Source organism: Lycium barbarum, chromosome 11 (genome assembly GCF_019175385.1).
Source record: "Lycium barbarum isolate Lr01 chromosome 11, ASM1917538v2, whole genome shotgun sequence".
NCBI classification, from domain to species: domain Eukaryota; kingdom Viridiplantae; phylum Streptophyta; class Magnoliopsida; order Solanales; family Solanaceae; genus Lycium; species Lycium barbarum.
This window is the reverse complement of record NC_083347.1, coordinates 74627384-74643089: the sequence shown is the minus strand read 5'-3', so window position 1 is coordinate 74643089 and position 15706 is coordinate 74627384. Positions and strand designations below refer to the sequence as shown.

The 15706-nt window shown below is 37.3% G+C and overlaps 1 protein-coding gene and 1 pseudogene across 1 annotated transcript; both read right to left on the bottom strand.

Annotated features, from left to right (window-relative positions):
* Window positions 1-720, bottom strand: part of LOC132617865 (NAD(P)H-quinone oxidoreductase subunit 2 A, chloroplastic-like) — a 4278-nt pseudogene extending 3558 nt beyond the window's left edge.
* Window positions 721-2406: 1686 nt separating this feature from the next.
* On the bottom strand, window positions 2407-2957 carry LOC132617919 (large ribosomal subunit protein uL16c-like). The gene has a single exon (XM_060332984.1). It carries the CDS (start codon window positions 2867-2869, stop codon window positions 2513-2515), a length of 357 nt encoding a protein of 118 aa, XP_060188967.1. The 5' UTR covers window positions 2870-2957; the 3' UTR covers window positions 2407-2512.
* Window positions 2958-15706: the final 12749 nt, after the last annotated feature.

Below are 15706 nucleotides of genomic sequence, written 5' to 3'. Positions count from 1 at the left end.
GAAAATGAAATCTCTAGATAATTGTCTCTTGCTAATATATATATATAGGTGCCTCCTTCAAGTAATAAGTGGACACATGTCCCCCTTCTCCAAGCTTCTTTAATATTAATTAAAGATGACTAGTTGTTTTATTCTATCATCACTTTTCCATATATATATATATATACTACACAGCCAAAGTGGCCTTCTTCAAGAATTTTCTTGAACATTTGTGAAATTCCCGTTTTGCCCCTAGCCTTTCACAATATTACCATAGGCCACCTTGTGAATTTCCCTTTTTACCCTTAGCCTTTCTCAATATTTCCATACTAATAAACAACTTGTTCACTAAAATAATTTTGGAAAATAGTCTTGCCTTTGACTTCTCGCAATTGTCTCGAATTATCCGAATGTATAAAATACGGGTTATAACAGAAATTGAAAGATTTCGTTGAAATTATTCGTTTGAAAATTTCCCGAAAAGCTAATCATAGGTTCTTCTCTCCTTCGGAACAATAGGGCCCTTATGCTCATTACTAAACTTGTTGAAGAGATGAAATATAACCAAGGTATATCTTTTTTATCAGAGGTTGAATCGATCATCAGAAGAAGAATTAGGCCAAAACTTAGGATACATTCTGGGAAAATCAAACTTCCATCGAAGAGAAGCAAATGAAAGGCTTTCATAAAAATTGTCGTAGAATCGAGAATGAAGTTTTCATTTTGTACATGCAGAATCATGAATTAGTAACTGCTTCCAATTTCCAAAAAAAATCCCAATTGTGTCGAACTTTCCATTTTTGGAATAGTTATGGAATCTCCATGAATAAGATCAAATCGTATTCCATGGTATTTACATGAGGTTCCGTCTCAATGGAATCCGATACATAAATAGAGATGTCTCCTACATTACCCATAATATGTGGAAGCATCGACGTAATTTCATAGAGTCATTCGGTCTGAATGCTACATGAAGAACATAAGCCAGATGACGGAACGGGAAGACCCGGGATGTAGAAGATCATAACATAAGTGATTCGGCAGATTTGGATTCATATATATATCCACCCATGTGGTACTTAATTCTACGATATATATATATATAAGATCCATCTGTATAGATATCATCATCTACATCCAGAAAGTCGTATGCTTTGGAAGAAGCTTGTACAATTTGGGAAGGGGTTTTGATTGATCAAAAGAAGAATCTACTTCAACCGATATGCCCTTAGGCACGGCCATACATAATATAGAAATCACACTTGGAAAGGGTGAACAATTAGCTAGAGCAGCGGGTGTTGTAGCGAAACTGATTGCAAAAGAGGGGAAATCAGCCACATTAAAATTACCTTCTGGGGAGGTTCGTTTGATATCCAAAAACTGCTCAGCAATAGTCGGATAAATGGGGAATGTTGGGGTGAACCAGAAAGGTTTGGGTAAAGCCGGATCTAAGCGTTGGCTAGGCAAGCGTCTTGTAGTAAGAGGAGTAGTTATGAACCCTGTAGACCATCCCCAAGGGGGTGGTGAAGGGAGAGCCCCAATTGAGGTATAAACAATTACAATCCCCATTCCACCTAAAATTCGCAGAATTCGTTGATAATTAGAATAGATTCATAGACCAAGTCGACTGATTCGTTTTAAATTTAAAATATTTCTATAGGGTCTTTTCTTATTCCGTCTATGTCGCAGGGTTAAAACCAAAAAATCGTTGTTGTTTTCTCGATGTTTTCTCACGTTTTCGATAAAACCCTCTCGTAAAAATATTTGAACAATAATTTCGGTAATATTAGTAGATGCTATTCGAACCACCCATTTTCGATCCATATTAGCATTTCTTATAGAAGTTATTATCTCAGTAATAGTGTCCCTACCCATGATGAACTAAAATTATTGGGGTCTCCAAATTTGATATAATCAACGTGTTTTTTACTTATTTATTTTTGAATATGATATGAATTATTAAAGATCTATGTGTGAGACACAAACTACTATTAATCTATTTCTTTCAAATACCCCAATAGAAATAGATCACAATTTCATTTTAAAATACCTCGGGAGCTAATGAAACTATTTTAGTAAAATTTAATTCTCTCAATTCCCGGGCGATTGCACCAAAAATTCGAGTTCCTTCTGGATTTCCTTCTTGATCAATAACAACTGCAGCATTGCCATCATATCGTATTATCATCCCGTTGTCACGTTTGAGTTCTTTACAGGTACGCACAATTACAGCTCTAACTATTTCTGATCTTTCTAGGGGCATATTTGGTACTGCTTCTTTGATCACAGCAACAATAACGTCACCAATATGAGCATATCGACGATTGCTAGCTCCTATGATTCGAATACACATCAATTCTCGAGCCCAGCCATTATCCGCTACATTTAAATGGGTCTGAGGTTGAATCATTTTTTTAATCTGGTCTTTGAATGCACAGGGCGAAGAAAAAAAAAGAAATATTTTTGTCCAAAAAAAGAAACATGCGGTTTTGTTTCATATCTAAGAGCCCTTTCTAGATTTTTTTCTATTACATTAGGAAATAATGAATTGAGTTTGTATAGGCATTTTGGATGCTGCTAGTGAAATAGCCCTTCTGGCTATATTTTCTGTTACTCCACCCATTTCATAAAGTATTCGACCCGGTTTAACAACAGCTACCCAATATTCAGGGGATCCTTTTCCTGAACCCATACGTGTTTCTGCGAGTCTTAGTGTAACTGGTTTGTCTGGAAATATACGTACACATATTTTTCCACCACGACGTGCATTTTGTGTCATTGCTCGTCGGCCTGCTTCTAATTGTCTAGATGTAATCCAAGCAGGTTCAAGTGCCTGAAGAGCATATTTACCGAAAGAAATATGATTACCTCGATAAGATATTCCCTTCATTCTTCCTCTATGTTGTTTACGGAATCTGGTTCTTTTGGGGTTATAGTTGATAGTTGTTTCTGAATTCCATCTCTACTACAGAACCGGACATGAGAGTTTCTTCTCATCCAGCTCCTCACAAATAAAAGGATTCCAAAAATTTGAATTTGAATTAAGCTAGAATAGTCAATCTTAAGTTAAGATATATATGTATTTACTGAGTATACCTTGAACGTAGGATTCTTTGAGATTTCATTCAATCTATTAGTAATTTATATATCTTGTTTGAATAGATAACTAAACTTTTTTGTTTTCTAAATAGAAATATCAAAAAAATTGTATTATTATACCAAATCATTATTTTGTTCTTTATTGTATTGTCCTCAAGTTTGCAATAAAAAAGGTTTTGCGGGCTAATATTTACTCTTTCAATCCCTATTTCATTTGTAGGGTTAACTCGTGACTTCTCAGATCTCAGAATAAATGAATTAATCTCTGCTTGACCCGCAGCAGTCCCTTGACCAACTCCAGGTCCAATAGAAGCGAGCCCTACGGCCAATCCAACAGCAATAACGGAAGCGGCAGAAATCAATGGATTCATGATAAGTTCCTCGTACCAAAAACAAAAATGAAATAGTTAATGATACAATCAACCAATGAATTATGACTTAATTATTCCCTCGCTAGGACTCATCCAGTTGAAGTAACTAAGAACTTCAGATTGAAGTAATAAGATTATTGAATCATCAGAAATACTTCGATATATCTTTTTTACTTTTTAGCCACGGAGTCTTTGTGAACCCATACGACTTTCGTTCTTCCATTTCTTGTTCTTAGTTCGAACTGTTAGTTAAATTATTTCTTGATTTCATCCGTAGCCTGATTATCCCTAAGCCCAACGTGAGTTTTTCTAGTTGGATTTGCTCCCCCACCGTCTTTCAATGAGAATGGATAAGAGGCTCGTGGGATTGACGTGAGGGGGTAGGGATGGCTATATTTCTGGGAGCGAACTCCAGGCGAATATGAAGCGCATGGATACAAGTTATGCCTTGGAATGAAAGACAATTCCGCACAGCTTCGGCAGATCGCTTAGCCCCGTTCATCTTCGGCGCAAGAGCGCTCGATCAGTGAGCTATTACGCACTCTTTCAAGAGTGGCTACTTCTAGGCAAACCTCCTAGTTGTCTCTGCACCCCTACATCCTTTATCACTGAGCGGTCATTTAGATTAGTGCCACAGGTATCATTGACTTTGATAAGTGTAAATGAGCCAAGAAAATTTTTGATATTGCCAGTTTCACCTCTGGCCATAGCTGGACAAGGAATGGAAAGGCTAATGCTAGGTGTTGGTCCCCAAGCTTTGTATTATGGTAGATCAGCGGAGAGTGGATGGCCTTCTGAGAGACCTAGGAGTTTGCGCCCTGAGGACCCTATTAACCAAGACTTGACGGTATCTTCGGAGCATGGTTCAAATGAAAGTGGTGGCCAGACCGGACAGGTTAGTATAGTTGGTACATTTGTGAAAGTTTCGGGTGGCGGTGAACAACCGATTGAGGGACAGCAGGAAAAAGAACTTTCCCAGCCCATGCTAGAGCGATTCATGCCAGATCAGGGTTCTAGAGCAGGGCCATGGAAAGTCCCACGTCCATCAGAGTTTCAGGGCCAGAGCAACCAATGATAGAAGGCATACTTATCGCTTTATCAAAGTGTTAAAACTAAACAAGTATGAATTGAAATGTTTTATGTTATGCAACAACGGTAAGTCATAATGGCCTAACGATTATATTAAGTGGAATCTGTGGTCAGACAATGGGTTAAGATTATGAATAATTGATAGAACGGTGGATGTAGTAATAAGTCTATGGTATGATTAGACAGGAAAGGTATATGTGGGGAACATAGTTTGATAGAGAGATTATATCAACAAAATTACGAATAATAGGTGTCAAGAGGAATCAGTAAGATATGAATGACTTGCAAGTAAGAGGAGATAGTTCAGTATGAGGGGGTGAGTGATAACGCCAATTACAATTAGTGGTTTATTAATGTCTATACACCCCTGAGGATGGTATCGATATATTATATGCAATTCTGTTAAGATAAAATTTTAAAGTATTACTGATGGGACTTAAAAGAAGAGACGTTTGATGGGATTTTTAGTTGGGTGATACCAACAACTGTGGTTATACTGTGAGTGGTTAGCAACCTTAGAAGTGTTTTATTAATGAGACATCGATATTATTAGATGGGAGTTGTAACTTCCCCTCGAGGTAAGGCATGGAAAGGATACATATGTGTTTAAATATGACCCTTGAGTATAAACATGCCAATGATTTATGAGTAAAAAGAGGTAAAGCAGGAATTACGAAAACAAAAAAGAGTATCAATTATACGGATGATGATGCTTAATGTCTAAAGGTGATATGAAACGGAATGCAAGATTCGTCTGAGGATAGTTATTGTTTTGAATATAAAAAAAGAAAATGATTGGTTAGAAAAGGTAAGAGAACGCTGTACATTACTCAATGAGCTAGATATTGACGAGAGCCTTCTTATTGTATATAGTATATTGGCAAGGATGTTATATAGAGGTACAAGTATAAGGATATATGAATCATGAGTTGATCCATAGGAATATATAAGACGAAGGTAGGACCAAGGTACGAAAAAATTTCCTTCAAAAGTTTTATTATCATAGGATTATTGAGTTAGTAATACAGAGCTGAATAGTTAATGAAAGAAGCGAGAGATGCTCGAAAGAATTATCTTTATGATGGGAAATAAAGGGGTTTGAAGTTGCAAGGGCGGATTTTTTAGAGGAGACTCTTATGCTAGATACTATTACAGTAATTGGATGGATGAATGAGTAATAGAAGAAAGACAATTACTAGAAAGATGGAAAGGGAAATTAAGAGGATCTATTAGATGAAAGGTTAGGCCCATCCAGGGCTAGTACATCTATAAGAGTATGTGACCTTTATATGTGTGTAACTAATCAGATAGACTCAGAAGAGCAACAGTCACAGATAAAATTACTTACAAATTCGCTGGGAGTATGTACTTGCAGGAAAGAGAGAAGATAATTAGGATGTTAAATATGGAGTATTGGGCTATAACCTTAAGGGGGCAAGATAAGACGACAAGTATGTGATCAGGAGTATGCTTTGTTAGAAGATGGAAAGACAGCAACAAAAAGGAATCGAGAAGCGCCTCGAAAGGATAATTATATAAGAAGAATGATAAGGTGCAAGAACGATTTGACGTAGATGTAGCCAGTCAGTCATATGCATGACTAGTAAAAGGGTTGGGAGATAGGACTCCAAGGAAGGTTCTCCTCGAAGTTACTAGACAAAGATGTTATGAAAGGTCTAGCAATGAAGAAACATAAAAGAATTGGGTATGATAACGTGGAAGAAAAATCTTATAGATGATACAAGAATTTCAGGTACAGAAGATTCAGGACGTAAAAGAATTAAAGTCGCATTATAAGTAATGGAATAAGATGGACCTAAATGAGGAACTAAAGGCTAGTAGCAGTAGTGAAGAGGATAATGAGGAGTAAGTTCGTGTAAGATAGATTCATCGCATTAAAATGAATAAGGATGGATCTAGCACCAAAATGTATGTTCATTATGTAAAGTAGCAGAAGGGTATAGAATTATATACTGCAGAGATGATATAAGTATATGAGAAGCTTGCCAAGATCACTATAAAGCTTCAACTGGTGAAGTGTAGCATAGCCGAGGATAGTAATGGATTGGTCCCCTAGATAGTAATGGACTGCAGAGATGATATATATATATATATATATACATATATATATATATATATATATATATATATATATATATATATATATATGATATAAGTCGAGAAACTTAACTAAAGATACAGTATCCTAGATATGGTATATCTCATAAACCAAAACTTGAAAGTATATTTAGGAAAGGAGTATCTCAATAAGGTGGATTCCTAAGATATGAAAACTGACTTTATGTTAAATGTAGCAAGGGTAAAATATCTATTCAAAGGCAACAAAGATGTATCGTGACCTTAGCGGATCGATAAGAAGGAAATATTACAGAGTTCGTGGCTTGTTAATAAATAAACAAAAGCCTGAAAGACCAAGAAAACATATGGATATATGATTGAGAAATGAAGAGATGATCAGTATGGATTTTATAATTTTAAGGAATTATGTAAGCTATGTATGGAATTGTCTGGTTACCTAGCATCTTTGTTTATTCAATTAAGATGCCAGTTCTCTACTAGCACCCGAAGATTAGTATATTCAGAGAAAACTGAAGAGTATAAGTTACTCTAAGTATTGGTTTCCACCTCGAGATAAGTGGGGTAGGGAGAGCACATTTTTCAGATGTCTCAGGCAATCTATTATGAACATGTATGCTAGACCTTTTAGAAAATTGGGATGACCAGTTAGTGTGGATTGAATTTGCATATGGTTCTAGTCACCATTTCAATATTCAGATGGCCTGATTAAAGCGTTATAAGAACGGAAGAGTATCAAATGGTTTGGGATTCGGAATTTCATTCTGAAGAGATTTATGAGATTTGATAAGGAAGACAAGTTTACCCTTGGATACTTTAGACTTCATGAGATTATACGCAGGATGGGCCAAATTCAGATTGGGAATTCTTCTAGAGTTGCGCCAATTGATGATTTTCATATTATAAAACAATTATCGCTTGAGAAAGTTTCTACTACCTTATCAGATCACCAAATTTCAGATTCGGGGATTGAGAACTAAAGAGGTACCTTGGTAAAAGTACTATGAAAGAATATGAATGTAAATGAAATGACTTGAGAATGTCACGACCCAACCCGCCATGACTGGCACCCAACTAAATCCTAGTGGGCGAACCAACACACAAGACATCTATCCGTTCAAATTCGATTTTATATTAACCAAGCTAATCAGTTATTACTCATCCAAACATCAAATCAACAAAATAAGTCATTCCATATAATACTAAAATAAGTGCGGAAGTTCTAACTATTACAAATCCCCAAAATTCGAAAGTCATCGTGCAGTGCTCTAATCTAAAACATGACTAAGGAATGAAATCTGACTAATAAATATCTATAATGTCCAGAATAAGAAAAGACATCACAAGAAAAAGATCTTCGGGCGGCTTGGCATAGGAAGAAGCTCACCCTGAATCTATTAGCAAACGTCCTACATGCTAGATGTAAGGGCGGGTAGCAGTCTCCGTATCACAATCTGCACTCAAAAGAATGCAGCAAGGTAGTATCAGTACAAACACTATGTACCAGTAAATATCATACGCCGACTAAGATTAGTATCATGCATATTTCATAAAATCAATAGAATAAACAAGCCAGTCAACATACATGAATATCAATAAACCACAGCAAGTCAACCAAGGATAATCACAATCACGTAAGCCACAGCAGAAATAAGTTTACCACAATGATCACAATCACTGTACACATATGCTAACTGATGTCATTGCTCAGTAGTCATGACCTACAGAGGACCCATGGTTTCCATGTACCGCTCGTTCCGAAATAATCCTTGGACTCGAGCACAAATCTCCGCTCCGGAACGAACCTCGGATGCGGGACACATCAACGTACCTCTCGTTTCCGGAACTAACCTCGGACCATGAGCCCATAATCTAGGTCATATATGTGCCTTTCCATACCTCTTTACAGAACAGTGTTTTTTACCTTCTCAATATCAATACTCAAATCCTCATTCCATGTCACAAAACCAGCGAGAAGATCATTTTAGCTTCTCATCACAATACATCCACTGCAGAATCAACACACAGGGATAGTGGCATGAAGCCTACACAATCACTCAATCACAATCACATAGGAGTTTAGCCATACAATATCATGCATGAAAACTAGACATGCTTTCTCCTAAAGAATTCACAATCATACAATCAACTAACTAAAGTCTAACTCAAGTAGATCGTAACCTACCTCAATGTAGAGCTGGGCCAACGCAAGTCACTCCGCTACAGCCTTTCCTTTCCTTAAAGCCTCAGAACACTCAAATTCTAGAAATAGAAGGCTCAGTGAGTCACAATTAGTCAAATCACAAGTACCAGTGCAATAATACCCTTCCCTTTACTCCATTCCAAGGGGTGGATGATTTTCTAGGAGTTAAGCAACCTATCAAGGTCATTAGTAATCATTAATCATCAAATTATAACAACATTCTATCAATATTCCCATTACAAGCAATTTTTATGGTCAAGACACCATTTTTATAGAACCCTAGGTCTCCATTCACTTAGTTTATGACTCTAAGTGTTCAATTCATGATTAAGAAAAACTAACCCAAGCCTTTAGATGATAACTAAGTGATAATAACCATAAACCATCAAGTTTAGAAGGTTTATTAATATTCTAGGATTTCTATTTCAATTTCACCATTAAAGACCCACAAAGGGGACAACAATCACGAAGGAGAATGGAATGATAGAATGGAATAGATGGAATTTACCTCTCAAGAATTTCTTTCCCTAGCTTGGAATTTTACCCTAGGTGTTTGTTGGGAAGTGTGTTGGTATTTTGTGAATAGAGAATATGAGACTAAGTATAAAAATTTCGGGCCACTGTTTTCCGTCGATCACTACAGTGGTCATCACGCCGTTGTAGCGGTCCCGCTATAGAGGTCAAGTGACCGTTATAGCGGACCAAAGGGAATCCGCTTGACCGCTATGACGGCCTGTCCATCGCTATAGCGGTGCCGCCATAGCGGTCCACCACCCGCCATAGCGGCCACCGAGGACATGGATAGCCGCTGGCAGTGGTCAAGCTGCCGCTATAACGGTACCGTTCCACCGCTGTAGCGGTCCATTTTGGGCAGTAAGCTCAACCTTTTGTCCATTTGTTTCCCCTATCACCCAACATTTCATCCGAGACTTCAAAAACTCAAAACAAACATGTACATATACATAAAGACGCCCTACGAATCCACCTGTGGCCTCAGAATTCCCAACAGAGTTCTAATTTTCTACGTCACCCCCCGACGGACTCAAGGAAATCAAGTAACAACCACAAACAAGTCAAGTTTCAGCTCATAAGCTTACACATTTGAGTTTATACCGGTTCGTTCTACCCTTAGAAAGGTTACATTTGGTGGGGTGATCCTACATTTCCCATAACGATCGAAAGGGTCGTTACAGAGAAGCTGAGGAAGACAGGAGATTTAAATATCCGTATTTGTTCCCACCCCCAGAGAAGGTTTAGACAGAGACATCATTGTCTTCAGGTGCGTAATGTTTCATTTCCTTATGATTACTGGTCGTGTGAGGCCATTACTGTTATTGCTTGTTGTGGCCTTGTGTGGAGTTGTATATTTTGGGTTGTTGTGTCACAGGCTGATAGTGATACAGTTACTTTAGATTTAAAGTCCCATAGCTCAAGAACGAATTGCCCTTTATCAACTCCTCCAAAATAATCCCAATCTCGATCCGAGTGAAGATTAAGCCTTTCGAAAGCTACACCTCATCTAAATTCACCAAATGACATTAGATGAGTCCAACGATACCCATATTGATATACTGTATTTCAGAACCTAAAAACGAACCCAAAAAGATAACTCGAGCCCACAAGGGCAAAATTGGAATTTTATTATAAAATTGATTTACCCATAGCCCATAGGTTCTAGATCTAGGAAATCAACCAAATTAATCCATAAGTTGACCCTCAAATCAATGATTTATCATTTCCCAACTTTAGAGCTCAAAAACTCCAATTTCTACAACCCAAACACGGATGAAAATGATAACCAGTAGAAATAATTATGGGGAAACACCAAAATAAAGGTTAGATACTTACCCCTTTTCGAAGATGAGAATTTAGCCACCAAAATCACCTCAAACCGAGCTCTAGAACTCAAAATATGGCCAATACATTCTAAATCCTAGTTTGGTTTTCAAAACACAGTTCAGGCATTTTTTCTTTAAAACCAGAAAATTCCAAATATGTTTCCAATGTTCGATTCAGCACTCAAATCTCATTCAAAACTTTCCAGACACAAATCGTAATGCACTTCAATCATAAAACATGCTACGAACCTGCGCGCACACTCTGAATTCTCAAAAGATTTCATCTTGACCCCGTGTTGACCAAGGTTAACCCCAAATCTTCAAAACACTAGATTTTCAATCAACTATCCAAATCACACCTGAATGGCTCGAGACCCGAACCAACAATCCAACTAAGTCAAAAATCACATTCCAGACCTAATGGAATCAATGAAACTTCAAAAATGACGCATTTACACCCAATGTTGACTTTGGTCAAACTTCCTCATTTCCTTAACTTAAGAACTTCTAATTTAGCAAAAACTAATCTGAAACTCACATGATTTCCTTGGGAACCGTGTCACCCATCCCTGCAAGTCACAAACACCAAGATGAAACTATGGAAAAGGTATTTAGGAAAAAACAAGCCTAAAAGGTCTAAACGGCCAATCGGGTCGTTACATCGACTAAATTACCTCTAATTAAATAGGTATTAAGATTTGGTCACTGAACACTTAATAAGGGAAAATCTAGAAAAATAAGGTTAATTTTTTCTTTATTTGGTAAGTAGACACTCTTTTTGAACCAAAAAATAAAGGCTAAGTAGACACTCTTATTGAACCGGAGGGAGTATTGAATTTTATGATTTTATTTTCGCTTGGACAATATTGCAACTTGTAGAAAAAAAACAAGCAAAATATCTTTATAAAAAAGTAAAGCAATAAAATTGTCTACTTTTTATAGTAGAAATCTTGTAGAATTTTGAATTAAACTACTCACATCTTCATATTAGTAAATGAAATTTTGTACAATAAAGTCCAACAATATGTAGTGCCAACGCATGGGTAACAACTTATTAACATTTATATTTTTTTGGATAATTAAGTATTTTATTGCCAAGGTGAAGAATTACAGCTCAATAAAAAACAAAATCACTGGACATAATCCCAGCATTTGCCTCACCATCCTATCTATGAGCAAGTCTAGCTAGAATAAAAATTAAGAGAGGTTAAAGCACCAGCCAGTTTAGTTTTCATACTAGCTTGAAAATAAACTTCCTGCACTACTAATTTCACCATCACTTCTGCATTTCTCCTCTTCTTTTAGAAAATGTTAAAGGCTATGCGTCCACCAAATAGGATATGAGGGACCTAGTTATTGTCACGACCCGACTACGGGCCGCGACGGGTAGCCGGAGCTAGTTACCGAGCACCGCTTACTCTACTGCTTGTCTTGCTCATTTAATACTCTTTTATCAATTTTACATACCAATTGTAGGAAAATCATATTTAATCAAAACATAAATACTTTATATACATTTGCCTCTTGGCCATCAAAATAATATACATACATATGAAAACATCTTGTGAGACCATCTAACCCACACTACGTATCTACGAGCCTTTACTAACATAATGAATACATGGACGGAACAAGACTCCGTCATGCCCAAAATATGCATATAAGGATGTACATCAAAAGAATAGTCATAAGCACCTCCGAACAATGGAGTGCTATCTATCAGCTGACAGCTACTGAGGACCTGGGCCAAGCTCTCCTCCCTGTCTACCTGTGGGCATGAACACAGCGTCCGAAGAAAGGACGTCAGTACGAATATTGTACCGAGTATGAGAGGCATACATAAAGAAAGGAAACATCAATAATATGAGGATAACATCAACATGAGACATCTGGATCTGACTGGTAGTCATAAATGAAGTAATGCATGCTATCTTACTCATACTCATCATCATAATATGTATGCATCATATGCAAGCTGCCCGTCCATGTCGGAACGGTGTGATAATCAATAATATTAACCCGCGTCCGGGGTACCATCTCAGGCCGCCCACTAGTGGTGTCTGCCCACGCCCGTAGGTCGTGGTGTATCCGTATCGCCGCCCGCCGAAGCGGTGTGTGCCCGGCCAACTAGGCCCGGTGTGAAATGCTCATGACATGCTCAATGTAAATGCTCATAGTAATATGCTTATCATAAAATACTTATCTTATCATAATGCGTATATAAGACTCACGATCAACTTTACTCTATCGGGGTGACGTAAGGTCGTGATCCCCCGATTACATTATGGAACCATCATGGACATTCCGCCTCACCTTGAAAGGACTAGTACATAAGGTGAGTATAGGCAAGGAATAACATCATCATAATTCGAGTGTCATCATATCGCATAACTTATCTCATATATACATTCGTAGGCATAGGCTTTTAACTTCTTAGAATGCAAGAACTCATGAAAGGAATAGGGATTCAAGTTAAAAGATTCATGCCATTAGAAAGAAGGACTAGCCTCACATACCTTGGTCGTTTAGCTAAGATATCGCTCACTTGTTCTCCGTCGATATCACGTCGTTACCTTCATAAGAGAATCCGTATCAACATTAGTAAACTAACTACAAGAACGCATCGCTAATTCTAGGAAAAGTCGGGCAACGCTTCCTTCGCTCATACCATTTTTCTCATGTTTTATATCAACTCCCAACATTCATAATGTTACTCGCAATATCATAACCGACAATCGTCATTTACGTACATTTGGCAAAATCCACCATTTTCCTCCAATTTTCCCTTATTTCTACTTCTAGCTCATCCTTGCGTTTTCATGCATTTAATGCTTGTTTCATGATATAAACATCATTTATAACGTATTTGTACTCACAACACTTCAACATTCATAGTTCAATTCCACTATCATTCATTTATGTCACTATTCACTCAATAATAACCCATTTCTATGTTCTTCTACATTTCAAGTGTCTAAGCTTTCCAATACTTCAAACAATATGGAATAATCATGAAACTTACCTTGGATGATGGTTGAACAATCGTTAAGTGGAAATACTTCAATTAGCCAAAACCCTAGTTCCACCTTCTTGGGAATTTCTTCACTTAGAAGATCCTTTGATGTGTTCTTACACTTGATTTCATGAAATTAGTGTTGTTGGTCTTGATATTCCCTTTAATTCTCTTGAATTCTTGTGGAGGAATTATTTGGAATGTTCTAGAGGTCTCTTGAGTTGTTGGATGAATAATGAAGTAATATGAAGTCTAAGTCCCTTTTTAAAATCACAAAATCTGGTCTTTAATGAATTCTTGTCGGGACGAACAGTGGTCGTAAACCACCATATACGGACCGTATTTTGATTTACGGTCCGTCCACTGTGGTCGTATTTAACCACTTCAAAGACAGAAAGTTTTGGCTGATGGACATGGTAGTTTACGACCTGGTTTACGGTCCGTAAACCAGTTTATGGGCCGTAAACTGGGTCGTTTTTAACCATATTCAACATTTACAGAAAGTTGGGATTTTTGACAAGCTGAAGGACGATTGTACTATAAGGTCCGTAAATCACTTTACGGGCCGTATAGTGCCATATACGACCACTGGACAGAAAATTTTCCGCAACTTTCTTATTTCCAAAAATTCTTAATTAGCCATTCCCGACTTAATAAAACATCATTCACTGAACTTTTCATCATTCCACTCATCATACAAGTACGGAGAAATTTCCGAGGTGTAACAGTTATCTACCAGTTCCCTGAGACAGTGCAGTAAGAGAATAACACAAGATTTTTACATGAAAAATTCCTTGCTCAAGGGATTAAAAACCATGACCTACCCCAGTAGGATTTCAACTTCACTACATGAGGAACTTCAGATTACAATCAATTGTAACCTAGGAATTAACTCCCATAACCTCTCACCCTTACAATGACTCTTTTGTAACCTAGGAACTAACCCCCGTAGTCCCTCAACACTTGCAACAAAACACTACTTAATTAACTCTAGCCAAGGACCAATAATACACATAGACTAACTCTAGCCTAGTGTACCACTTAAGAGCTTGTGGAAGCAACCTTGAGAATTTAGACCACCTACAACTAGCTTCCATTTAGAGAAGAGTAGGTTTACACAAAGAATAAAGACTCAACAATCTAAGGACCTAAAGCATCTTCTGTTCTGGATCTGATCCTTCAGCTTGTTGAGGCTTTGTTCTTGGGTAACACCTTGAGAGGTGAAGACTTGCACTTAGGATAGAGAAATTTTATTTATGCAAGAATTAGTCTTCTCTTGGAAGATTATGTCTTTATATGTAGAGGAAGAGAGGGAGAGTGAAGATGATAGTCCATAAAGCAACTCTGCTATTGTATTACTGCTGCTCTGCTGCAGCGTCAGTAGCTTTACAACTGTAGAGTTTACTTTTCAATGCTCCAGGGACCTGGTCCCTCATCTGTTCTTGAATGGCCTGCAACAACTCATATGTTGTGTTGTTATGCTGCTGCAATGTCAGTAGCTTTATAGTTGTACAGTTGACCAAGCAATAGCTAGGGACCTGATCTCATCTGGTCCATCTGAAGACGTATCTGATCCTTCATATATGAACATATCCTGCTGGGAACCTGATCTCATCTGGTCCCTCTGAAAACATATTTGGTGCTTCATATATGAACATATCCTGTAGCTTATGTAGTGTGACTGATTGCATATGACTCTTTCAGAAGCTTGTCAACATAGCAGCATATGAGGTATCAAGAGGATGACTAAATTCAACAAGTGAGCCTGATCATATATAGTTCTTTAAATTTTGTCAAATCATCAAAAATATAAGATATCATAACTCGTTAATTTCCTCTTTTTTGATGATGACAAAGAGACATACTTTGTATTCCCCCTGAGGACCAGATTTCTCACTTGTTCTCCCTGAAACTCAGACCGTAAGATGTATAATTGTTTTCGAGTTCCTTCAGTTGTGATTGTCAAATCATCAAAACATAATATAGCATAACGTATCAATTTCCCCTTTTTGATGAT

Coding starts and splice junctions, on each gene's coding strand:
- LOC132617919 (XM_060332984.1), bottom strand. CDS start 2,869: ATGAAGGGAATATCTTATCGAGGTAATCATATTTCTTTCGGTAAATAT.